The sequence below is a fragment of the Malania oleifera genome, chromosome 2 (genome assembly GCF_029873635.1).
Source record: "Malania oleifera isolate guangnan ecotype guangnan chromosome 2, ASM2987363v1, whole genome shotgun sequence".
Classification (NCBI taxonomy): Eukaryota; Viridiplantae; Streptophyta; class Magnoliopsida; order Santalales; family Ximeniaceae; genus Malania; species Malania oleifera.
Genome location: NC_080418.1, coordinates 70102321 through 70129018, shown reverse-complemented (window position 1 = coordinate 70129018; position 26698 = coordinate 70102321). Strand labels below are relative to the sequence as shown.

At 36.5% G+C, this 26698-nt stretch overlaps 1 protein-coding gene across 11 annotated transcripts in view; it reads left to right on the top strand.

The window, feature by feature from the left end:
* Nucleotides 1-26698, top strand: part of LOC131149389 (uncharacterized) — a 76333-nt gene that overhangs the window by 16230 nt on the left and 33405 nt on the right. For 7 of the 11 annotated variants that reach the window (XM_058099801.1, XM_058099798.1, XM_058099795.1 and 4 more), the window contains 3 exons: nt 6763-6869; nt 20811-20873; nt 23232-23312. In XM_058099801.1, the coding sequence (XP_057955784.1) occupies nt 6763-6869; nt 20811-20873; nt 23232-23312 (251 nt within the window). Of the gene's footprint in view, nt 1-6762; nt 6870-20810; nt 20874-23231; nt 23313-23471; nt 23923-24038; nt 24337-26698 lie in introns of those variants that run through there. The other 4 variants (XM_058099800.1, XM_058099797.1, XM_058099803.1 and 1 more) reach the window with 3 other exon arrangements.

Here is a 26698-nt window from a genome sequence, read left to right as displayed (position 1 = left end):
AGAGAGGTTGATGAGTTAACTTGTTTAGTGAGTGCGCTGGATTCTTTCTTGTTAAATTCATAAGGGAATACAAGGCCTTGGATTGGGGCACTTTAGGGTATTTCTCTACAAAATCTTTCTTTTACAATCTCAGAAAATCCACAAATCCCTGCCCTTTCCTCTTACACAAAGCTGTTTGGAAAGCAAAGGTTCCTTTTAAAATCTAGGCTTTTATTTGGACTTTAATTCTCAACAAGATCAATGTGAATGATATGCCACAAATAAGGTGGCTTTGCAAAGCCCTAAGTCCATATATTTGCATGTGTGCTATAAGTCTAATGAGATTATTGGCCATATGTTCATTTATTGTAAGGTAGCCAAATACATGTGGAACAACTTGTTTTCGTACTTTGGTGAGGATTGGGCAGCTTGGGCTAGAATTCAAGATTTTTTGAAGGTGAAGTTTTTGGGTTTTGAAACGAAGGATATTTTGGGACTCTGCTGTTTTTACAATTCTTTGGTTGCTTTGGCTCAAAAGGAATGCTAGAGTAATTAAAGATTAGAAAGCGTCTCCAAGATTGCTTTGGGAAAATGTTGTCTTTCTTGCTTCTTTTTGGGCACTTTGTTTTGGGGATTTTTGGGGGTCTTTTGCTGTCGAATATTCAAAGGGATCAGAAGGCATCTTTGATGTAATCCTTTAGTGTTTTGTTTTCTTCCTTTTTGCACTTTTTTTTTCTTGGAGGGTTTCTTATCCTCATTCCACTTTATTATGTTTTTTCTAGGAGAAAGTAAGCTTAATTTTGTAAACAAAAGCAGGATCGAGGCTAAAAGCCTCAAATGTTAGAACTGTACAAAGGTTTAGATTTAACAAGTGTAGAAGACCTATCTGTACAAATTACAAGTGGCTTTGACATAAAAAACGATTGATTTGGTAATCAGTTTAACATTTGCATTTTAAAAAGTTTGTTTGTTTCTAGCTTTCCAACAGTGGTATATTACTGTCATAGGCTAAATATTTTACACCTGGTTATGGGTCGTGCGACATTAGCTAAAGCACTCTTGTTTAACTAGTTAACCAAAGATTGCTGGGTCCACAACAGTTGAATGTAAGGTAATCGGAGTAGTAAGCAATTCATGAAAACAAATGGCAAGCATGCGATAAACATTGAAGCAATTTAAGTATTAAAAATAACTCTGTAAGCAATGTTTGTTTAGCAAGGGAGGCAAGTAGGCTAAACACGGTTAACAAATGCTAGTTAGTTTTACAAGACTGATGAACACTCATCCTCCCCTAAAGAGCTTTATATTCTATTTTAGCTCTAGCACTAGGAAACATCAAATTGTTCGAGGAGTCATAATCCCCTTTTACACTAAGTGTTACGTCTACTCAAAGCATAAAATCTATACTAGTATGTACATGATGGCAACCCATCCCATGCACACAAGACAAGCAGTCATAGACAAGCATAATGCCTTAAACAAGATTGGCTCGTTACATTCTCCCTTGCTTACGTGGTCGACGTCCTCGTAGACTTTGATGTTAGGAACTCTTCAACTTGGTCCATGAATGGTTGCATGCCTTTTGTTGAAATCTAGCTGATTCCTTTGTCTCCAAAGCCTTTCCACTTCACTAAGAACTTATACTGCTTCTTCCTTGATGATGTGAACTCTCTTAGTAGTGTCTTTCTTTGATCTCCAGCTTGAGGCACAAATAGTTGGTTACCATGTGTCATAAGCAGTCCATCTTCTAACCAAAACTTGCGCGCTTTGCCCTTTTCCATCAACTTCAAGAGGTTTTAGGCAATTGGATCTTTGGTAAGGTTTTCCTTAATGCACTCCCACATTATCATGGTAAATTACTATCAAGTGAGTTACAATCTGTAAGGTCAAGCTCCGCCTTCTTGCTCTGTGCATTTGTGACTTGGTTCATTTGCCCTACCTTGTGCTCAAACAAGAAATCAAACTCCGCAAGGAATTCTTACCAACAGGCCTGCTTAGGTGACAACTTTGGTTGTGTAAATAAGTGACTAAGCCAAGTTATCTATTTTCACCACCAACTTCGACCTCAACAGGTAATACCGACACACACGAAGACAATGTATCACCACTAGCATCTCTTTCTCTTGAGTTGTGTATCTCCGTTCGACTTCACTAAGCTTACAATTCTCATATGCGATAGGATGTCCATTCTGTAACAAGACTCCCCCCCAAGGGAATAGTCTAATGCATGTGTCTGTAGGGTTTCATAATGTTTGGAAGAGCAAGTAATGGATCTCTCATCATGGCATCCTTCAAGTTGTCAAAGGCTTCTTGACACTTCTTTGTCCAGTTCCACCCATTACCTTTCTTCAATAGTTCTCTTAAAAGAACAGTTTTCCTTGAATAGCCCTCTACAACCTTTTTGTAATAATTGGATAGTCCAAGAAAGGAACGTAGCTCCTCCATTGTTGTTGGGATCTTCTAGTCTTGCTCTCACCTTCTCCATATCCATCTGGATGTGACCTTGCGTGATTGCATGGCCAAGGAATTTGATGCTCCACTGAGTGAAGAGCTATTTTTCTTCTTTAGCCTGTTTAACATCTTCCATAGATGCTCTTTATGTTCCTCCAGAGTTGAATTGTAGACAACAATGTCATCTAGGTATAGCACGACAAACATGTTGAGGTACTTATGAAATACCTGGTTTATTAAGGTGCAAAATATAGCTGATGCAGTTGTTGACTCAAATGGTATCACCAAGAACTCATATGCCCCATACTGTGTCATGTAGGTCATCTTCGGTACATCTCTATCTGCTATCCTCACTTGATAGTAGCCTAACCGCAAGTCAAGTTTGGTGAAGTACTTTGCATGACTTAGCTGATCAAACAAATCAACAATCAGTGAAATGGGATACTTATTGCACACAGTCACGTTGTTGAGTCCGCCGTAGTCCACACACATCCGCATGCTCCCATTATATTTCCTCTGAAACAACATCGATGCTCTGAATAGTGCTTTGGAAAGACGTATATAACTCTTTTCCAATAACTCATCAAGATGTTTTCTTAACTTTGCTAACTCTAGAGGTGCCATTTGGATGACCCTTTAGCAGATGGCTTCACTCCTAGTGACAACTCAATTTCATGCTCTACACCCCTATTGTGGGGGCAAGTAAGGTAGTTTGTTTGGCATCACAAATTTATATTCATCCAACACAACTTGGATGGTAGAACACACCTTGTTTAGTCCTACGTTTCATCTACCCCCAGTGTGGCAAGATATGTCTTTTCACCCCTTTTTTCACCCCTTAATCCTTTCTTGAATTGCGTGGCAAAAAGGAACTTCTCATTGTCTTTTTTCTTTGCAGCAGCTTGCTCAATGCAAGGTTGGTCTCCTTCAAACAAAAGGAATTGGAAAACAGCATCGGTGCCACCTTAGTCTCCTTCAAGAATTCCATTCCAAGAATCAATTGGAAATCATCCAACAACAGAGTTGTGAAATTCACATGTTCTGCCCATTGTCCAAGCTTTACAATCACTTGCTTGGCTACTCCCAAAGTAGGTTGAGTTGCAGAGTTAACCGCTTTCATGCGTCCTGAATCCTTTTCTTTGCAAGTTTAGTCTCTCGCTTCTGCTTGTGAAACAAAATTATGGGTAACCTTGGTATTAATCGTAAAATGGGTGCTCTTCCCATTGATCCACAACTCTACAAACATTAACCCTTTAGCTTGGGTAACTTTTGGTTCTTTTGCTTGCCTCTCCAATGCATTGATTGATCACATTGCACCCATCCTCGGGTTTACCTTCTCATTATCATCTTGTAGTGCTCTATCTACAGTGTAAGCTTGTAAGGCATTGAGTGATGACTTATAAGGGCACTCGACAACTATGTGGGCACCGTGACATTAAAAGCATGTCATCTTATCCTTACCATTAAGTGTGTTGAATGATCGAGATGGCAAAGCTTTCTTTGAAGTTGATGCCTTGGTGTTAGCTGCCCCATTTTTGAGTTTGCCCTTCTTGAAGGACTTTACACTGTTTCATCCCCACACTGTTTTTGGATGTTGTGGAACTCTCTCCAACATAGTCAGTCAAGTGTTCTTCCAAAGCTTGTGTGGTAAGCAAGTCTTGAACTCTTTGTTGACGAAATTCTACCCTTGCCTATGGTTTCAACCCCTCAAGAAAATAGAACAAATTTTCTTTCTCTAACATTTCTAGGATATCCAACATCAAAGAAGAAAACTATTTCACAGACAACTTTATTGAACCATTGTGCATAAAGGCTCTCAGTTTACGTTGAGCATTGTACTAAACATTTTTATGAAAGAATTGGGCCTTGAGCTCTCTCTTCAAGTCTGCCCAACAACCAGCTACGCAACTTCCGTTCTCAATTTTGTCATACTTGGTACGCCACCATAGATTAGCAACACCAACCCAATACTTTGTTGCAATGGTTATTTTCACTTGTTTTGAGTTTGTCCTATTCGCACAAAAGCACTGTTCCATGTCAAATAAGTTCTAAAATACCTTAGCATCACGTGCACCCCAAACGTTTTGGATTTTAGCACATTGGTTCCTTTATACTCCATAGCATTGGAGTTTCCCATAGCAAGATCCATTAGGTTGATTTTGGCAGTCAACTCCTCCGTTTGAGCCTGTATAGTTTCTATCATATAGTGGAGGTCCTTTGACATCTCCACCATGGAATTTTATTGATGTTTTTATGGTTCCTCCAAAGCATCAACACATTCTACAAGTTTGACCATCTCCATGGGCACATTGTTGGCTGCATTGGCAAGTGCCTTTAGTGCTTCAATTCTCTCGATATTGGCCGACATGATCTCTTACCAATGCTTAACTCAATCCCATACCAAAGGTAACTGAATTCATATAGCAATTAACCAAGCTCTAGAACAAATTGTCATTGACCAAATATTTCACACCTTGTGAAGGGCTGTGCGGCACTAGTTAAAACACTCTTGCTTTTCTAGTTAGCCAAAGATTACTGTGGTTTACCATAGAAACACATTCACAGCATTTGAATGTAAAGTAAGTGGAAACAGCAAGAAATTCATGAAAACAAATGGCAAGCAAGTGTTAAACATCGAAGCAACGTTTTTTAGCAAGGGAGGCAAGTAGGCTAAAAACAATTAACAAATGCTAGTGAGTTTTACAAGGCTGATGAACACTCATCCTTTCCTAAAGAGCATATGCTATTGTTCGAGGAGTCATGCTCCACTTTTACACTTAGTTTTACACCTACTTAGATTATAAAACCTATAATAGTATATACATGATGGTAACCTATCTCATGCACATAACACAAGTGGTTCGAGGCAAGCATAATGCCCTGAACAAGTTTGGCTCATGACATATATTGATGCTGTCCTAGTAAGCTTGTGGAGATGATTGGAGCTGGTGTTTCCCAAGCACCCAATTAAGATTTTCTCCCATGGCAGCGTGGGCTTGTGTACTCTGAATTCTGCTTTGACAATGTTATATGCAAGATTTGGGTTTTGACATTCAAAGAATAGGCGCTCTCTGGTTTCAGGGTAGGAGGAGCAGATTTTACAGTTTGGGCCGGAGAGTATATCCCCCAGCTGTTGATTCTCTTAAGGGTGTTCAGCATGTTTCTGAGAATTTTGGAGTATGATACTTGAACCAGGTTGAGTTTGCCCAGGGTACCGTAGTGTCTTTGCTTCTAATAGTATCCCAGACTGATGCAGAGGTGAATTTTTTCTATTTGGGTTGGCATTCCAGTGTACGCTATCTTCATTTTCCACCCTTGGGAAAAAAGGTTAGTGCATCTTTCCAATGATTAAGACTGGTGGATCTTCTTTTAGGGCCATTTCCACTGACCCTCATGAATTAATGAGTTTATTTTGGAGTTTTGAGGGATCCCAAGCTCAGTTTTAATATAGCTGTCATATGGGGAAGATAAGGGACTGAGGAGGCTAGTTCTCTGAGAGAAGGAAGGTACCTTTGTCCTTACCAATGATGTGCTTGATAAAAGGGTGTGCAAGAGGTCTGACTTTTAGAACTTGCCTCCAGGAATATGATTGTTGGTCGTAACATTTACTTTCCAAAGACTATTACCTTTTAGCCTATAGGAATGGATACAAATCACCCATAGAAAGTTCTTTGAGCTGCAGTTGTTTCAAAGAAGTTTTATGGCTGAGGCAGTTCTCCATTGTGCTAGAAGCTTAAGCCCAAGTCCACCTTTTCAAAAGGTTTACAAAAGTTATCCTACTTTACTTCAACTCCGTAGGGGTTTGTATCATTTCCTCTCCAAAGGAAGTTTCTGAATTTCTTTTCTTGCTCTGATACGACAGATTCTGGTAAAAAGAGCGCAGAGGCCTAGTAGCCTTGTATGCTTTGAAGAATGGATTTAATGAGTTGAAGCCTGCCTGAATAGGAAAGGTATTTGTGAGTCCAAGTAGAGATTCTTGAGGAGATTTTTTCTACCATGCTCTCATGTTCATCCCTAGAAATTCTTTTACTGTACATTGGAAGACCAAGGTATTTTACTGGGAGGGGGACTTCTTTAAATTCCAAAGTGTGCAAGATGGCTTGCTCCATATCTGTGGTGACCCCTTATAGGAAGACTTCATATTTGCTCTTGTTGCACTTCAATCCTGTATTATGTCGTCTCTTTAATAGATTTGTTTTATTCTCTAAAAAAATTGCTATTATTGTTTTTGATGTACTTTAATGTGGCATCTTTTCCATTTACTATTTAATCTTTCAGCATTGAATTTGAACATGTTGAAGGGCTTCTAATTGTGTTCTACATGGATTTCAGGGAAAGGCAATGTTTGGTGCCTTTATCCCAATAGGAATGCACCCACAATGTCAGTTCAGGAGTGCTTTGCTCAAGAATCTTCAGATCTAGAATGTTCAGTGGCAAAGGTACTGTTTTCTCCAGCTTGTATATAAATTTGAGGTTTCTCTCCATAGATTCATTAATGACCATTGCAACCTTCGTTGTCTGAATGAATATTATGAATTTGAGTGCTTGCGTACACATAATCACCATATATGCTGTACATATGTTATATGTGTCACATGGTTTTAAATAACGGCCGTTACGTAGCGTAACGGCCGATACGTAACGGAAATCAGAGGGCCCGAAACCGATACGGGCCGATATCGCGGTTCGGAAAAAATTCACGGCCGTAACGGCCGTTACGGAGGCGTAACGGCACGTAACGGCCGATACTCCAACGTTACATGTCGTAACGTCCGTTACGGACCGTTACATGGCCGACAGGTAGCATATTCGCTGACGGGCAGCAGGCAGCAATGCTGCTTTCCCCCTCTCCCCAGTCCCCACACCCATCTGCCATTCAAAGGCTAAAAAGGAAAGTTACAAACTGACCTTGAAAATTTGTTGGCCTTCGGCAATAAGAAGGCTTCGAGGCTACCGAGCAGATCTACTCAGAATTGCAGACTTGCAGTTCCAGGCTTCCAGTTCCAGCAACTTGGCGAGTCACCGGCGACGGAAAAAGGTCTGCAGCAGCTCCGCCAGTCATCGCAGTCGGCACCTTCCTCCGCCAGTCGTCGCAGTCGCACCAGCCAGCCTCTCGATTTCAGCTTCGGAGACTCGGAGCTTGGAGTCATCTCTGGCTCGCTGCTTTTGCTTCGCTCCTTCGACTGTTCGAGGCTCCTCTGAGTTCCCTCGAATCCCTCCTCTCTCTCGGTCTGACTCGACTACAGGCCTCAGCGTATGAGACACTCTAACACCCACAGCACTTTTCATTATGTTTTTTTTGTTTTTTAAATTATATTTTGTTGCACCACAGGCCACAGCCCTTTTCATTCCTTTCATTCTGTTTATTTTTTAAAATTATATTTTGTTGTAAAATAGGTTTGTTAAATTGAATTAAAAAAAAAGTAATTTAATAGAGTAAAAAATTAGAAATCATTAATAATTATGTAAAATAAAATTTTCTTAATTTATAAATATTTTAATTGTATTATATTTTTTAAAAGATAATTATGAAAATTAATTCCATGACATAGCAAGCAATTATTAATATTATATAATTAATATTTTTTAAGGTTAGTAAATAATTAATATTTACCAATAATAATTGAAGCCTTTTTTATAATAATATTTGAATATCAATAATCCACTACTGCATTCACCATCTAAACAAAGCATTAAAATAATGTATGTACACAAGACATCCATGTGATGGCATTTTATATTATCTAGGCTTAATTGAGCTCTATTTTTCACCATTCTTAAAGAATTCCAAGGAATACTCTGCACAATTATTATAATATTTAGTCTTAGGATTTGCCAAACTTATAGAAATAAAATTAATTCATGGCACCAATTGGCTAACATACTATTTATGTCAGCTGGATAAAGTGGTCATTTTGATAAAGAAGATATCATATTCACTCCCATCTATTGAAAAAATATTAAATAATATTCATATTATAAAAGAAAAAAAAATTAAATAACATCTGTCACCCATTTTATGTTACATGTGTATCTACTTGCCATTTCTTGAGTAGGTTGACCCTGTTTATTAATATTTTTTAAGTTTTAAAACATTATTTTGACATTAAATTTAAAATTAGGTAAAATAAATGTTTACATCTATTTTTTGTTTTTAGTTATCAAATAAAGTAAAAATTAATAACTTAATAAAAAAAAATTAATCTAATAGTTAATACATTAATAAATTTGATTTTTACTAATTACTACTAGAATTTGTAGAAAATTTTAATTTTAATCCATATACTGAGAAAATGTTTAAAAAATTAAATAGTCAATTTGTAATGTATGGATCTCTATTTGTGATGCTATGATGTATATGAAAATAGAGTAAAAATCTTTTTCACCTGTTAATTTCTTATAGTTATAAATGAAAATAAAATCAAGCTATAAAAAATAATGAAAATATCTTTTTAAAGATAAAGGAATATATTTTTTTTGTAATAAAATATCTAATATTTTATAATTTTGTTTATTTAAATATAAAAATAATAAACATTACTTATTATTTTTAATCAAATATTATACTTATTTTTACGTAATAAGTATTTAAAATTAGGACTATTTAGTACTTATTATTTAATATTTACTAAATTACTAATTATATTATTCCTGTCATTGTAGGAAGGTTGTAAGTTGTAACTTTGTATTTTCTTTATATTTTGTGTAGAGATCATCAAATTAAGTCTATCAATATGTCACGTGATAGAGGAAATGAAAACTTACCTAGTGAAGATATTGGATGGCATTTTGGTACTGCGGTAGACGGTAATAGACATGTTATTATGTGTAAATTATGTGGGAAGATAATCAAAGGGGGCATTACACGCTTGAAACAACACTTGGCACATAAAAAGGGTCAAGTAGCTGGATGCTCAAATGTGACCACACAAGTAAGAGAACAAATGATGAAACATCTACAACAGTATGCTGAGAAGAAAAGAGATAAACAAAAAAGGCAAGAAGAAGCAGAAGCCCAAATTAGAGGAGATTTTGAGAATTTGAGCGATGAAGAAGACTTGGAAGAAGAAAGTATGAGATTTGCTCGACAAGAAAGCATGCGATCACAACAACAATGGGAAGATAGACAAAGATTTCGAGCAAGAACAACTGGAAGGGGTAATATTTATGAAGAGGGAGGTGGCTCTGGCAGTGGTGCTACCAGTGGTTTCAATAGAGCAGGAGCTCGATCTTATAGTGGTCGAGAAGTTGGAGGTAGTGGACGACAATGGATCAATCCTGATGCCCCTGAAGCTAGACTAAAGGCAATGGATCCTATTTTAGAAAGAAGCAAGAGTGCGAAACAACCAAAACTCAACACAAAGTTACTGAAAGGTTTAAGAAGTAAATTAGGAAAAGCGGTTGGAAAATTCCTAATTTATAATCGGATTCCAGCGAATGTAGCTGACTCTCCATTTATGCAGCCTATGCTTGATATTGCTGCAGAGGTTGGAAAGGGGGTGAAGGGTCCATCACCCTATGAGATATCTGAAATTTATTTGGAGCAAGAGTATCAAGAAATGAAAAATTATATAGCTTCTTTTGCTGGAATTTGGAAGGAAAGAGGTGTAACACTTATGTGTGATGGTTGGTCAGGACCAACTAGAAAACACATTATAAACTTTTTAGTTTATTGTGATAGAGGCACCGTGTTTCATAAATCAGTTGATGCCTCTGATGTGCCAAGCAGAACAGCTGAATATTATTTCAGGTAATTTTCTAATTTTAATTGTATATACAAATAGTATTATGGACTTGCATGTTTTTAATTAAATAGTAGTAATTATTGAATATATAATTTCATTTCAGATTAATGGATGAGGTGGTTGAAGAAATTGGAGAGGAGAATGTTGTCCAAGTAGTGACTGATAATGAAGCTGCAATGAAGGCAGGAGGAAAATTATTAATGCAGAAGAGGCCCAATCTCTATTGGACAGCATGTGCAGCTCATTGCATAGACCTTATTCTTGAAGATATTGGTAAGAAAAGTAACGTGAAGAAGGTCTTAGAAGATGCAAGAACAATAACCTCATTTATTTACAACCACACATGGACAGTGAATTTCATGAAGAAATTCACAAATAATAGAGAGTTACTTCGCCCTGCCATCACTCGATTTGCCACAAATTTCATTGCTTTGGAGACTATTGTCAGGCATAAACAAGCACTAAGGGAAATGTTTACATCTGATGCTTGGAAAAACTCAAGGTTTGGAATGGCAAAATCAGGCCCAGCATATGATTCAAAGAAAATTATCTTAGGCAAAGAGTTTTGGCAAAAGGCCTCTGATATAATTAAAGTGCAAGAACCCTTGGTGAAAGTTCTTAAATTGGTTGATGGTGATGAAAAACCAACCATGGGCTTCATATACGAGGCAATTGATAGGGCGAAGTTGGCCATTCAAAAAGATTGCCGGTTTTACAAAGACTATTGGAAAATTATTGACAACCGGTGGAGTTTTCAGTTGCACCAAGATTTGCACGCTGCTGGTAAGTGTAAATCAAATACAATTTCTTATTATTTTAACTTTTAAATTATGCATAGTTGCATTAGAAAACTATTGATTAATATGTTTCTAAATTTAATTGTAGGGTATTTTTTGAATCCACAATTTCTTTATGGTGCCCCACCCTCTCCTGAAGTTGCTAGAGAAGTCATGGATGGAGTTAAAAAAGTGATAACCAAGTTGGTACCCGATATAGATACTCAAATTCGGGCTATTAATCAAGTAAGTATTTGTTCCATTAAATTGAATAATGAATTGTTCTAGTATTCTGTAATACTTTCAAGAATAATTATTAATACATCTAATTAATTAATTATATTTCACAATCATCATTTTTTAGTTGTTGCTATATCGAGATAGGCAGGAGACTTTTGGAACCCCGTTGGCTCAAAGGGCAGTGAAACAAACAAATCCTGGTAAATATGGCTATATAGCTAAATAATGGAAAATTACTCTATTTTCTCTCTTTGTGTTCAAATTTGACTTTTGAAATACGCTATACTAACATAAAACTCTTTTTAATTATTCATGCAGCTGAATGGTGGATTCATTATGGCTTGTGTGCTCCTGAGCTCCAAAGAATAGCAATTAGAGTTCTTAGCCAGACCACATCAGCTTCGAACTGTGAGCGTAATTGGAGCACCTTTAGCCTCATCCATACGAAAACAAGAAATAGATTAAAGTATATGAGACTACAAAAACTTGTTTTCGTACATTACAACATGAGGTTAAAGTTAAGACGTACAATGAGAAGAAGCCAACGAGAAATTGAAGAGGGTTTCAATCCTATCAATTTGGACTACATTTTCGAAGAAGATGATCCTTTAAGTCAATGGTTAGAGGAGAGAGAGACACCACTACTCGATGGTCAGGACAATTCAAATTGGTTAAATGAAGAGGTTGGTGGTACTACAGAAGGAGGTGATCAACCACCAATAAACGCGCATGATGATTCAGGTTCAAGCCCTGAACGTACACAAAGTGATGACAATCTTGGTTTGAGCCCACCAAGTGATGATGATGGTAATAGTGGTGCTGGAGCTGGGGTTGGGGGGGGGTGGCAGTGGTGGTGGTGGAGGCGGCGGTGTAGAATATAATTATGGATATGATACAGGGACATCATTTGGAAGGGATATATATCCTTCTGATCCTTATGGATTACATGACATACCTGAAAATTATGACTTGGGTATTCCTCCAGGGAACCAATCTTCACAACCCAGGAGAAGGAGGAGTGCTCGTGGTGACCCTAGCGATTCTACTGAAGATTCATATGGTGTGGTTCGTAGTTTTGGCGACTTTGGTTTAGATGGTTCATCATCACAATCATTTGGATCTCATCCAGCATATCCACATTATGCATCTCGTGACTCACATTTTTATCCCAGTGGATTAGGAATCTCAGGATCTAGTGAGTCTTCTTCTACACACTACCCAGAGCCAGCCCCTGCCCCAACTTATAGACATTATTCAGGAGAATTTTCATCACCAGTACATTTTCAAGAGCAACAACAAAATGATGCAAACTTGGGTTCATTCAACTATGTATTTCCACAAGGATGGGGAGATAATTTCCCATCCCAATCTCAAGATACAGATGCAAATTATGAAGACCCTCCACGTCATTCTTTTTGGTGGTGACATGTGTTATATTATAAATTTGTAATATTGTATTCATGTATTTTCAATTATTTATTGATATTTGATATTAATCACTTTTTAAATTCATGTATGTGTAATGTGTATATTGAGTATTAAGTCTATTGAGTATTGATTCATTTTTAGTAACTTTATGACTTAAATTAATTGATTCTTACATTTCTACATCTTTTTACTCATTAAAGTAATGTAAACTATAAAAAAATATGCTTTTTTTTGTAAACAGCGCACTAAAATTAATATAAAAATCATAATGCCTATTAAAAAGCATTTGTAGGTTGAATGAAAGCCTTCAAAATTCATTAAAAATCATGTATTAATGGATTTCATGCTTATTTTTTAATTTTCGCATGGTTGTGCATGCGTGAAAAAAATTCACGACCGTTACGCCCGCTTCCCGTTACGTAACACCCGCGTCTCCCGCGACCCGCGACACCCGCGACCGTTTCGCGACGTTACCCGCGACCGCGATTTCGAACCATGATGTGTCATTGGGACTTATTGATCTTTTTCTTATATCCCATCAAATGACTAAACAAATGCAGAGGTACAAAGTGAAGTTTAATCACTCAATATTTTCTCATCTTGTTTTGTTATTTCCTTGAAATTGTGGAACTTCATGTCAAATACTTGAAACAATTTCTCAAGAAGCTAGGGTTGCAGCAAGAAGCTGTGTGGAGTTGCAAGAATGGAGACCTCAGAGAAGAAGGAAGAAGTATATTCATATATGTGATGCATGTAGGAGTTGGGAAGCAAAATATTCAGAGAACCGAGATGGACTACTCAATCAATGATTGTATTTCTAACCCGCTAAGAGTCTAAGGCGAATAATTGTTTTATGCTGATTAGGCGTATACAAAATGGACATAAACATTACAATTCATATCCGAATTGTTTTTTGTGTGGGTCTGATATGATTTGTTTCGGTGAGTCAAATACAGGTTGGATAAATGAATTTCTAACTATTTTGCCATGTCCACTTTGGGCATAGGACTATTAAGCACATGCTTGATACATGTGTATCTTGTACACGGAGACACATAAAACATAGAATGCATATGTATGGATGCAAAGACAAATATGTATTATATAAGTATATTATTTATGACAAATCTTATGGTCTTATCTTAAGCACATTATTTATGACAAATCTTATGGTCTTATCATTCAATTAATATCCAAAATTTATAAATTCTTATGCCTCTTCTTTCATTCTTCCTTCTAGGGAAATTCTCAATGCCCTTATATTATAAACGTAGTCAAGTTCTTAAGGTGTTGGATTCTTTTTGTTACTTTTTGACACTTATCGCTATTGTTAGATTTCCACTTTACCTAAAAGCTTAAGCTCTTAGGTTGTGGGCCAGCAATATATATCAATCCTTAACACTCTCCCGCACGTGCAGCTCAATTGCACGTGGAGAGATAAACACACGATAAACAGCACCCTTTACAGGGAATATGTAACTTAACAAACAATAAATGCAGGCAACAAGACTAGAGAACCCCTGACCTCATAGCAACCATGGCTTTGATACCATGTCAGCTTACCACTTTACCTTTAAGCTATCAGGTTGTGGGCCAACAATGTATATCAAGCCTTAGCACCTATATATAACATTTAATATAAAATATATTATAAATACTTAGTATAAATAACATTTACCATGCAATTGAACATGACACCATCTATTTAAATCTTATCATTATGTTTATTGTTTTATACTACTGTTTCTTGAACCAAAAACCAAAAACAAAAATAGGGAAATATTCATGCTAAATAAATAAGTTGCAAGAAAATTCGATTGAATATATAAACAACATTTAAACGTAAAAATTTTAATCCTCAATCAAGATGAATAACCCCTATTATATGCAACATCTAATCCATACTTCAAACAAATTTTAGTAACGAACATTTAATCTATGTAACATTTAATCTACAGCCATTTTTATTTTTTACTATATCCTTGAAAGCGAGCAACAACTAATTTTGGAACTACTTGGAAACTTCATAATAGCCAACTACGTAGAGCTCTCATCTGTGTAGTGTGTGTGCATGTGTTTGATTCTAGGTTAGGAGGAGGGGAGGAAAGATAACTTTGAAAACAACACTTCAGCGTGAGGTCCTAATAGATGGTGTATGATTTCAAATTTTCATTTTTTTTGGTATATTTTCTTGGAAAACCATGGGCATTGTTGGATTTGTTGATTTTTTGTTTTGCAAAAAATTCATAAGAGGCTGTAATTTGCACTAGAACGTTCTGTTCCTGGTCCAAAACCCTATGGACCTGGCTGTTTCTTCAATCAGACATCAGTCGTCTATTGCTAGAACAGTGGAAGGAGAGCTATGGACTTGGAAAGGAATCTGCAGTAGTAAAGAGACGAGGAATGCCTTGTCCCTCATTCCTCTTGCCATCTTTTGGTTGCTGTAGAAGGAATGGAAAATTTCAAAGAAACGACAATGCCCCTACATGTTTTTAAAGACTACTGGGCCACTGTACTGGTTTGTCTTTGGTAGACTCACTTATAATTTTTATTTTTTTGACACCCTGCAGAGCAGGCAAGTGTTTTGTTGTTTGTCCATGGATGGCATCCCCTTGATGCCTTTTAATGAAATTCCCTTTTGACGATTAGAAAAAATGACGGGGCTGTCAAAATATTGTGATGTTAATATGTTAGAATTCTATATGACTTTGACATTCTCCTTGTGTTTCTTTAACCAGTATTTTGCACTAGAATATTTCATGATGATATTATTGTTGTTTCATTATTATAACTCAAATTCCAATTTTTGGCAAGGGCCATTTCACCACTGCCATTTGCTTCCATGCTCACGGTGCAGCCAACAAAGCAGCAATTTGGCATTTTGGTGTAGTATGACATGTTATTGGTCATTTGAAAGTTGTAGTTGATTGCGGATTAGAATATTCTAAAATGATGATGATTATTTTTTAAAAGCAATTCAGAGTTTGCACATAATTCTTTTTTTTTTTTGGTTTTGGTTTAAGGAGTGGGAATTTATTAGCTTTACGATGAGCATATTAAACATGTATCCTATTTCTTTGAAGTTAGATACTGAGAAGAATTGATATTTTATTTATATTTAAACTTGTAATTTATTGTAAAAGATATTGTGCAAGTATATTGAGTATCTATAATATACTTGATACTGATTGTTGACTTTTTGAATTTTGTTCAATTATGGTCTTCAGTTGCTACTGTGTAACAAATCCAAAATATGTCCAATATGAAACTCAAAAATAGTAATATAAAAGTATGTAGTTATGATATATATATATATTAACTTGCATTCAAAGCACACGACAAAAATATACTTTAAAATGGATACATCTCTATAGTGATGGTTCCATGTTCAAGGAGTGTCCAATGAGTGTTGGTGTTGGTGTTGGTGTTGGGGTGAACACAATCCATCCGTTAACAGTTATTTGACCTGCATTTATGGTCTTGTGAGGTGATACCGTTTTTCCTGTTTAGTTCCATTGCACTAGTAGATGCTATGCGTCACAATACAAATACAACATTGGATGTGTACTAGGGAGATCTTGGGCATATAAGGAAGGTTTAAACTTCAGCACCATTTATAGGAAAAAATTGTGAGGCCAGTGGACCAAAGCAGACAATACCTAACAGGAGTTGGGCCAAGACCGTTGCATTGGTATTAGAGCCGATGAGGACGTTGACTTCTTGGTCAGGAGAGGATAGTCCCCCTTGAAAACTGGGATTTTGTGTTTTCCTTTCATGCATTAATGGATGCCTTCTTTTTACTCTTTAAAGGAGCTAGATGTAGGCTAAGAGAGAGTTACGGGAAGCGAGGAATATTTACACCAATAAGTGCTAATTGAAAGGGAAAAGAATGAAGATCAACTGGGTGAACTGATGCAATGAAGGATCTGGACCAATTGAATACTAACAATGGTACATCCAATTTACTTTACAAATCTAATTAAAGGTTGTCTGTTGGTTGAGGTCTTTGATTCCATGTTCTGATCCATGTGAAGAACACGATACCATTGTTTTAAACATGAATAACATCATGCAAGAAGAGGGTTTTTCTTTTCGTGTGGCTCTCTCATATCTTTTGTAACTGCTCCTTAGTATCATGGCCGCCATAGAGCATGAAAGAAGGGGATTGCTTTCAGTCTGTTCAGATTGAAGGGAAAACCTTTGATCTTAAACTAGATAAAGTAGGAAAGGAAGATTTTTTCATTTGTTGTCAAATGCAACCCGAATCGCAACTGATGGGTAAGGCTTTCTTTGAAGGCAGCGAAGTGGTGCTTGGATAGTTTGGCTTCGGTTTTTGGCAGGCTGGGAAGGTGTTTCCAAAGTATTAGACTTGGTAGTGTGAGATATTGGTAGACCTAAAGGGAATAGATGTCGAACTTTCCTGGAAGAATTTTGTGCATTGGTAGGGTTTTCCCTAATTGTAATTGTGGTGTAGGTGAAGGTTTACAGAGAGGTGGAGTATGAGATCTGTGATAGATGTTGTACGAGGCAGATGCAGCCGCAGCAGGCAGTGCATTTGATGCTGCAGCAGGTGAAGCAAGAGGTGCAGCTGCAGCGACATTCTGTTTGTCCATTGTTGCTGGGACTGCATCTCCATATGGGGATTACGGTACTGATGGCAGAGGCAGCTAAGGCTTTATCGGGAGTTGAGAGTGCAGCAAATATAGGGTGGAGTGGGTTGGGATGCCTAATTCAATTTGAACTTGGGCAGGGTTTTGTGTTGTATAGGATTTGAGTACTTGGGCCAGCTGAATGAGCAGGCCCAAAATCCAAATGTCTTAATTAGTGACCAGGCCCAAATTCTAGCGTAATGGATCTTGAATAGAAGCGGGGTTCTCTTGAGGATCTGAGTTGTGGTGATCCCTTGAGGACTTCTGAAGGCCATGCAGCTAAAATAATTAGTTGTGTTAGGTTTTGGCTCAAAGAAGGTTAAAGATAAATGGTCTTGTCTGACTCAAAATTCTAACTATCAAAAGAAGGTAATCAGATTTTTAGAAAGGGATTAAATAAGCCCGGTACAGGCATACAGCTAACTTGTGTGGAGAAGGAGCAGGCTCTATTCCTTTCGCAGAATATGGTTTATGCTACATTGCAGGAAAGGGGATCCAAGACTTCGACAGCACTGTACAGGGAGAGATTGACAAGGTGAATCCTGCAGGGTGGACTCCGTCCATGTACAGCAGCTACTCAGTTGATGCTCCTATGGTTTTGGTTCAGAAGGGTTGCTGCCAGGATGAAGACTTGATCAAGAAGCTGCTGTCATTGTTAGAAGAGGGGGGGGGGGGGGTTAGGCCTGCACTAAGGGTGGGCCTACACTAAGGCATTGGGAGCAGGGTGCAGATGATATCCGAAGGATCACTGTCGATGACAGGGATGAATATACTGGAAAGGGAAGGAGTTTTGAGAGGGTTTACGTACGCCGGGTTGACAAGCGAGATAATTCTGCTGGGACAACAGAAAAGATGCAAGAAGCAATGCTAGAAGTACTACATGTGTTGTGAATCCCCAGAGTAATCAGAAGGGAGGTACAGCTGTGAGGAGTAGTAAGTGTAAGGAGAAGGAAGAATGGGGTGATACATCAGATCATCATAGTGTTGATATTAGTGAATTTGCATACGACAAAGACTCTTTAGTGTGAGATTTGAAAAAGGTGACTATGATTCTGAATCATCTGATCTACTTGGAATTTATTGCGTGTGCCACCTTCTCTGATGGAAGGTTTAGGAGGTACTTTTGTAATTGAGGAGGATGAATGGGTAAGGAACAGTAGTGTGACGATGGGGTTTCGCCCACTCCTTTAGATGAGGTTGATCATAAGGACTTAGGAGCTCAACAATGATGGATGGGGTGGGTTTGTGGTTTTTTGGTCCTGGAGGCAATGGAGTTCGCTTGTATGGGGTAAAAGGAAATTGAAGAAAAGACAGCATGAATTAGCAAATTTGAAGTCTTCCATGAATTATGAAAGCCAAGGGTTTAAAGAGGGGGTTTCTTGTTTGAAATGTTTGTTAGTTTCCTTTTTTATTTTTATTTTTATTTTATTTTATTTTCTCTTGAGGATTGCTTGCTCTCTTTTAGGATGTAATCTCATTTTCCTCTCTCAATATATTTTTTTTTATAATAAAAAATGAATATCATCATGCAAGTTCATTCGGGGGTTTCATTGCAATGCGGTCTTCAGAGTGTTCTTGATTTTTAAGCTTATTAGCTTGACATACTGAGTTAATAAGAGCAGCAAAGAAAAACATCTTTCAAAGTTCTACTCATCTTCAATGGAAGAACCCCAATGAAAATGAGAGTGAGACGGTGAGATTCCCAGCCATTTCCAAGGGTTAAGAGATATTGCTTTGAAGCTTTTGAATTTGAGCTGAGGATAGCCAAAAGCTTAATTTTCAAAAGAACAGAATTATCAGAGAGAGTTGACCAATTGATGTCAATTTCTTGGTCCAGTCATACCTAAAAAAGGCGCACAAAAAATTTATGAAGCACAGGTAAAGATTCTGCAGCTATAATTCACATTATGAACAAAAAAGGCACCTGCATCTAAGACTGAAAATTATAGAAAATTTTCTTTTCTCCGACTTGACTTGGAACAAAATAAAGAACTTGGAATCTAGTGTCACCTTTACTCTTAAATCTTTATCAAACAAAGTTAACTTCTAAAAAATCTAATTTAAGCTTAGACTTTATCAGTGATTTAAGGTCATTTAATATTCTAGTGATTTCATGTAATTGTAGTGCCTTTTTGAACATTACAATTCAAGGTTGATATTTTCTTTGCTATTGCCTCATTATAGGTAGAAGCTTCCAATGTTCTGTCCACAAAACGGCGTTTCACAATCAGTGTCTTGCTTGTTTTGATTGTTGCTTGTCCTCATGCTCTGATCTCATCTTTTGATCTCCCACTTCTTGATCTTGTGTTTGTTGATCTCACATTTTTGATTTTTTGTCTCTAATCTCATCTTCTTTTATTATCAGCTACGATATTATGATGCCAAAGCTACATATGTTGGTTTTGCTTGTACATGTGTACATATCTGTAGAAGGGACATAAATTTCCCAATTCCAAAAACTGTTTTAAATAAATGCTGTCATCTCAATATGATTGTCTCACATAAACTCTTACATTAGCATTTTCATGCAAGCTAGCATAGTTTGTATGGTGAGATCTATTTTTGACAGTTCTGTTTTATAAATAAAATAATTTCTTAGCTTATTTAGGTCAGCTTCATCATAATCTTGCCTCCTACTGAATCTCCTCTCTCTCTATTTGTATATTCAAGGGGAAAAATTTTCATGCATTGAGCATTTGAAAAAGAAAAGCAGGCTGACCTGATTTGCAATAAAACATCTATGAGAATTCTAAGTGACATATTCTCCTAATAAAACCAGGAGACAGATCAAACTGCAATTGAGTTGCAACTGAGCTTACGGCAGATCTGAGGTGGTCAGTCTTATTAGGCAAAGATTGATTCTAAAACCTTCTCATGAACACTGATGACACTGTAGAATGAGCTGTGCAGTTTTGGAAGTTGAAACACTATGTTGCAGAATTAGACATGAAAAGTTGTTTCTGAGCTTTTCAGGTTCTGCTAACTGAGAATGGAATGTGACTGAATGAGGAAACATTACCAAAAAAAAAAAACAAGCTAACATGTAGAAATCAGCATCAAGCTGTATTTCTTTCTCAGCTGTATGTAGCATGGAAAAATGAAAACGTACTTTAGATGAGCCTTACCATTTGATATTGATCATCTGACCCTAAGCTTATCCATCAGTTGGCGCTTGGCACCTACCCAAACCTTACACAAGCTACACAGTGGGGAACATGAAGAGTTTGTCCTTCTTCACATCCCAGTAGAATGTAGGCTGACCTCTCAATTTTACATAATTTAATTACAATGGACTCAATTGCTTTAGTTACTCATTCCAGGAATGATTTCTCAGTCTTGACAGATGCACTAAGTTGGGGCTTGAAAGTTCAATGCTTCGTGGCATCCCATTAGAATGCAACGAATTCTACCCCTAATGATGATTTATCTTTATCTTCCAATAGATTCTATTGATTTTTTGTTGATGTTGTTATTGAAGAGATTTGATTGCTTTAAAGTTTCTACTTTAATTCATACTTAAGACACTGTTCTGGGCAGTAAAGAATCTTAGCGGAATAGCAGAGACTTCATCCAAGACTTTTTGGACTCTTTCTGTAGATCACAAGGTGGCGGCTCTATTTTTTCTTACCATCTTTCCTTTTTATTTAATACTAGACAATATGTCACGTGCATTGCATGTGAGTGTATGTGAATAATATTATGTAAAATGTTTTTATGCTTCTTAATTGATATATTTTCAAAATGAATTAATAATATATTGTCATAGCCTAGTTGATAAATATTAAAGTGTGAATATTCTAAGTTATTTATAAAAATTAATATTGTGTTTAAAAATTATAAAATACAAACATTGATGCTAGATACTATTATAACACCATGTAAATATATGGATGTGAAAATTCTTTAAAAATATAAGATATTTGAAAAATCTCAATACATGACTTCTTTCCATAAAAATATTAATAACTTTATTACAATGTCTAAATCGTGATTTGCTATCTAAAAAAATCTTAATTATTGTTGATTTTTATTTATTTAATGTTCAATTGCAGAGTTCTTTAAAATTTTTAAATGTTTAAACTTAATTATTTGGAGGGTGCTTCTAGGTCTACAGTTTCATTTCTAAAATTTATATTTTAGAAATTATGTTATTATTTATCTAAATGATGTTAGAAACTTCACAATAATTTTAGAAGACATTAGATGAATTTTTCTATTTTATTTTTTGAATGAAATGGATTTTTTGGGTCCAAATCTTTACCTATTCAAAATAAAATTTTTAAATGTAGATTTATTGAATGTTACAGATTTAATTATTTTTAGAAATACTTGTCTTCCTTCAAAATGATAATGATATTTTTGTCTCCAAAATTATTTTTATGCCATTTGTACTTTTATAAATGATATGTATATACACTACCTTTTTTTTTTTGGGGGTAAATAGGGTTTCTTTTTAAGGTTCACACTTTAACATATCTAAAGTAGATTTTATAAATGTAATATTTAATCTAATTTTAGATGAATTTATTTTCTTTTAGGAATTTTTTGTATTGTTTTTAAAATATAGGGTAATTTTGCTACAAATGTTTTACTTTATTCATACTTTCATTAATTTATTATAGTATAGATATAGATGTAGATATCTATATATAATACAACAACAAAACCAAGCCTTAGTCCCACTAAGTGGGGTCGGCTATAGATATCTATATATAATGTTAGCTTATTTTATTTATTTTTAACCAAATGTAAGTTTTTTTTTCTTTAAGTTCAAACATTAATTTTTTGACATTTCAAACGTAATTTCATCTTACTTTGGTTCACGTTTTATCTATATTATGGAATTTTTTTTGGTCTTACTTTCAATAGAAAAGAATATTTTTGTCAATAAGATGATATACGCTATCCATACTTATACATAAAAAGACAGCCTGGTGCAGAAAGCTCCCACATATGCGAGGTCCTAGGAAGGGGTGGACCATGATGGGTCTATAGTACCCAGCCTTACCTTGCATTTTTGCAAGAGGCTGTTTCTACGCCTCGAACACGTGATCTCTAGGTCACACTATAACAACTTTACCATTGTGCCTAGGCTCCCCTTCTATATATAGTATAAAAATTTACTTAAACATTTTGGTTTTATAGAAATTTACTTTTAAAAATAGGGATGCTTATGTCAACAAATTGATTTACAATTACACTATTTAAGAGTTTTTAGTCTTTCTTTTGAAAGATAAGGATGTTTTCCCATAAAATGGTTTACACTATTTATTCTTCTATATACGGTATAGATTCTTTGTGCACCACCCTTCCCAGATGTCTATTGAATGCAAGGATCAAAGGCACTCGGGGCTGGCAACTAATCCCTCTTCTTTTATTTCTAGAGTAGCTGCTCCATCTCTTTCTGTATTTTGCTCCTTCTCAGTAGTGGAGTAGCAGGTTCTTTCAGACATTTTTGACTTTGAGTTGGTGAATGGCACAAGGGGGAGTACAAAGATGAGTATTAACCGCCAGTAGAGACTGGTGCAATTCAATTCAAATTTGTTTGGTTCACTCCCATCCAGGTGGAACGTAATTGCCTACTCAACCCAGCCTGGTTGACCCATGGAGCGGAATAGGACCCATCTTTCATCTTCCTTTTATAGTAATTTATCTATTCTCTAAGAAAAAAGTTTTTTTCCCCTCAAATAAACGTTCAATTGCTTTAATTGCTTTTTCAGTTTCTAGGAAATGACCTGTAGTCCAGTATTCTTAAGCTACAGAAAATTGTGGTAGTAAGTGAGAACCCAACAAATGTCCCTAGCTAGGAGAATAGGTTTTATTTTGTATAGTATAATAAGAGAATGTTTGTTATTGGGTTCCATTTCTTTGTTAATGTAGATCCAGGTTTCTTACTTTCTTATTGCTTATTTCTTCTTTCAGTTCAGAAAGGTGGTAATTTTAATGTTGATTCTACTGCACAGACAAATGGAGATAAAACCCTACACTTTATTTTGGTTGATGGCACTTGGAACAATTCTGCTGCAATGTTCAGGCGCTTGAAGGTAACACTCTGAAGCATTTCTTTGTTCTTGTAATCCTACCCTTTTTATGACAGATTGCATTTTTATTGCTGGGGGTGGGGGAGTGGTATATTCTTATAAAAAAGCTGCCAGGCCATTCAAATCTTTAACAAGTACAATATGCTTCTTATTTTGGTGTAGTGCTCACCTTTCTCATACAATCATTCCACAAGTATATACAGCCATTGATCGTTGCTCTCTACAGCCATTGGTCCCCTGCAAGCCTGTTTAAAGGATGATGCCAGGACTTGCCTGGGAATTGCACTCACTCACCAGCCCACACAAACTATAACTGTTTACTGTGATACAAATGGATATGTGAAAATGATGATTAATGATTATGATGATACTCTAATAAGATTTACTGCTAAGTTGTGGTTACCAGGATTTTCCTTTGAAGAATGAAGATTATAAGTAACCTGTACCATGGAGCCTGAACTCTTTATTATCCATCTCTAAATTGAGAAAGCTACATTTTTACATTTGAAACGTCAGAGTTTATTACTAAATGGTCCCTAAACTATTATCTGTGTGACAAACTAAACCCTGTACTATCAACATTAATGCAATCTAGATTATTTATTGCTTCAAATTTTTGGTGAGGCTGTGAATTTGTATCTAATTAAGAGTTTATGTGGCAATGTACTACTTAGTTATTGTCTTGTAACCTCGACTGTCTCAATTCTTTCTTTCTGGTCTTCTATCTAGGATGTGCTGAATCACATCAACTTGTGCCACTGGATGAGCGGCCTAAGTTGCTCATGACATGCATTTTGGCTGTGTCCACTTCTATCTTACTCAAGGAAGCTAATCGCAGGGATATTACATTTGTCTTCGATAGATTTTGTGCTGCATTGCGGTTTGTGGATTGGTAGGGAGTCTAGGGACCATAGTTTTAAAAAATGGTGGCAGTCCAGGTAACTTTCCTGGTGTAGGGGTTGCTGTTGTGTTCGTTTCTGATGTCATGTAATGCGTAACAGATGCCGCATTCATGAATTCATTTATGAGATTAGAAAACTTGTTAAAACTTATGGATTCACATTTTTGGACTCTCAAATCTTGCATAATGATGCCGTAGATGATTATTGCGAATATTTTAAATCAAGTCACGTGACATGCTAAACATGTTGATGTTATGGTTCTTTGGTCACTAAAGGGAGGAAATCCTTTTAGCTGTTACTATTCACTATTTTATTGAGTATAAATCAAATCTAAACTAAGAAATCGTAAAATAATGGAACATATTTATATTTCATACTTCATTGAATAATCACTTAAAAGCATAAACATCTAATCAAAGAATAAGCAGCATGGGGCAAAAACAAAAAATTTCTTAGCTTTAAATTTAACTTGTAATCTGATTTTTTTTTTTTCAGCAATTGAAGGATGTAAATGTAATATGTATGTTAGAAACATAATTTCTAACTTGAAGAAAAAATTTCTAAAATATAATATTTGCTCTCCTATAAAATAGACAGTTTATTTATCTTCAATTAATTGGAGTTATCTTCTTGAGTATTTGACAGTAAATATGAAAAATATAGTTTATAAATATGTTTCAAGTTTTAAAAACTTGAAGTATTTTTAAAAAAGTACAAAATTATTGTAAAGAAGTGTTCAATCAATCCACAACCAGCTGAAGGCATAACAGCCTGTAGTGGACAGTAACGGCCTGTAGTGGACCATAACGTCCATTACAAAAACATAGCAGACCATATCAGGTGTTATAGATCCGAGTTAGGACGCCTGTAAGTATCATCTATTTCAGAAGACACTGATGCCACCGTGTAACACTAACAGCGGATTACGTGACTGTAACGGCTTTTTTTAAAACGATGGTAGGGACTCAATCTCAGGTTTTCTTCTCTCTCAATACTCCAAAATACATAGCTGATAACTTTATTGGTGCATTGGGGTTTTTCCTGTCACAGGAAAAAATGGTAAATGTCTCAGTTTTCTTCTTATTCTTGCTGCAATAAGCTGCTTGCCAACTGTTATTGGACAGTGTTAAAATCTTGTTTTGTAGGAGCACTAATCTACTGTCTCGAGTCTACCCTTTTTAGTCAAATCTATCACGATAGCAATGCCTTATCAATCAATTGATGCTGCATATGGCACTCCCTCACTCCATTACCTTTGAGCTGGATGACAATTCCTTTTGGGTGTAAAACCAGCTAAATGCAAAAAGTTAAATCAGAGAATCTGTTTTTTTTTCCCCCTGGCTGTTTTGTTTTGGGGGGGGGGGGGGGGGGAGAGGGGGTATTGGGACATGATGCCCATAGTATCTCATTCCCACATTTGGTTTTACACTTTATCTGACATGGTGGTAGTAATTAATTACATAGGAATGAAAGATTTTCAGAAAACAGAGTATCCAATTCTCATTCTCTACTATGGTAATGTTAGAATCCCATGGTCATCCAAATTTATGGGACTAAAATGTCTCCAATAGTTAATCCTTGAGAACAAAAAGTATAGTACTATCACTCACTATTATTGTTGCAGCCAAAAATCGAACTACCTTCACGATCCTTGATCATGACCACCTAAAAAGAGATAAATAAGCAAGGCTTGGAGGACCCGGGGTGTACTCCGGGGAATCTCTCCGATGCCTAAGTAAGGGATTGACTTGAGAGGTTTTGTGCAACAGTAAATTTGGGTTAGAATGAGATACCTTTGCCTCTCCTCTGAATCCTTGTTTATAGTGATGGAGTTTGACCCTGAGGAGATTCGTCATTATGGTGCCTGGCGTGGATCACGCCGGCCATTATAAGGCGGGCGTCAATTGCTCTCGTCGGGCAGTTGACTTGGGTGGTAACGACCCTCATTAATGCTGAGTTCCTTCTTAACTTATGGTAAGTGATATATTTTAGGTATATCAATTGCCCGCCCCCCCACCCCCCCCCCTAGTTTCGAATTTTTGGAGCTGGTCTCATAAATTTCGAAATTATTCTTGTTGGGCTTTTTTGGAGTCAAGTTGTGTTTGATCCGGGTCCCGATCCGAAATAATGTTGTGTGGTTTTTTTTTTAATGGGAGATTTCTTACTTGACTTGGGATAATTTTTTTTACACCCTGTTTGATTGCTTCTTTATCTACGGCTTGCCAAGTCGGGTTTGGGGTGTGCTCGGCTTACCCGAGCCGATCCTGCTGCGCTTCTGGCTTTGCCGAGCCGAACTCAAGGGGGTGTCGACTGGTCCGAACCAATGTGAAGGTTTGCTAGGCTTAACTGAGTTGATCTTGCGATGCTTCTGGCTTTGCTAAGCCAAACTCGAGGGGCGTCGGCTGGTCTGAGCCGATGTGGAGGCTTGCTCGGCTTAACTGAGCTGATCTTGTGATGCTTCTGGCTTTGTCGAGCCGAACTCGAGGG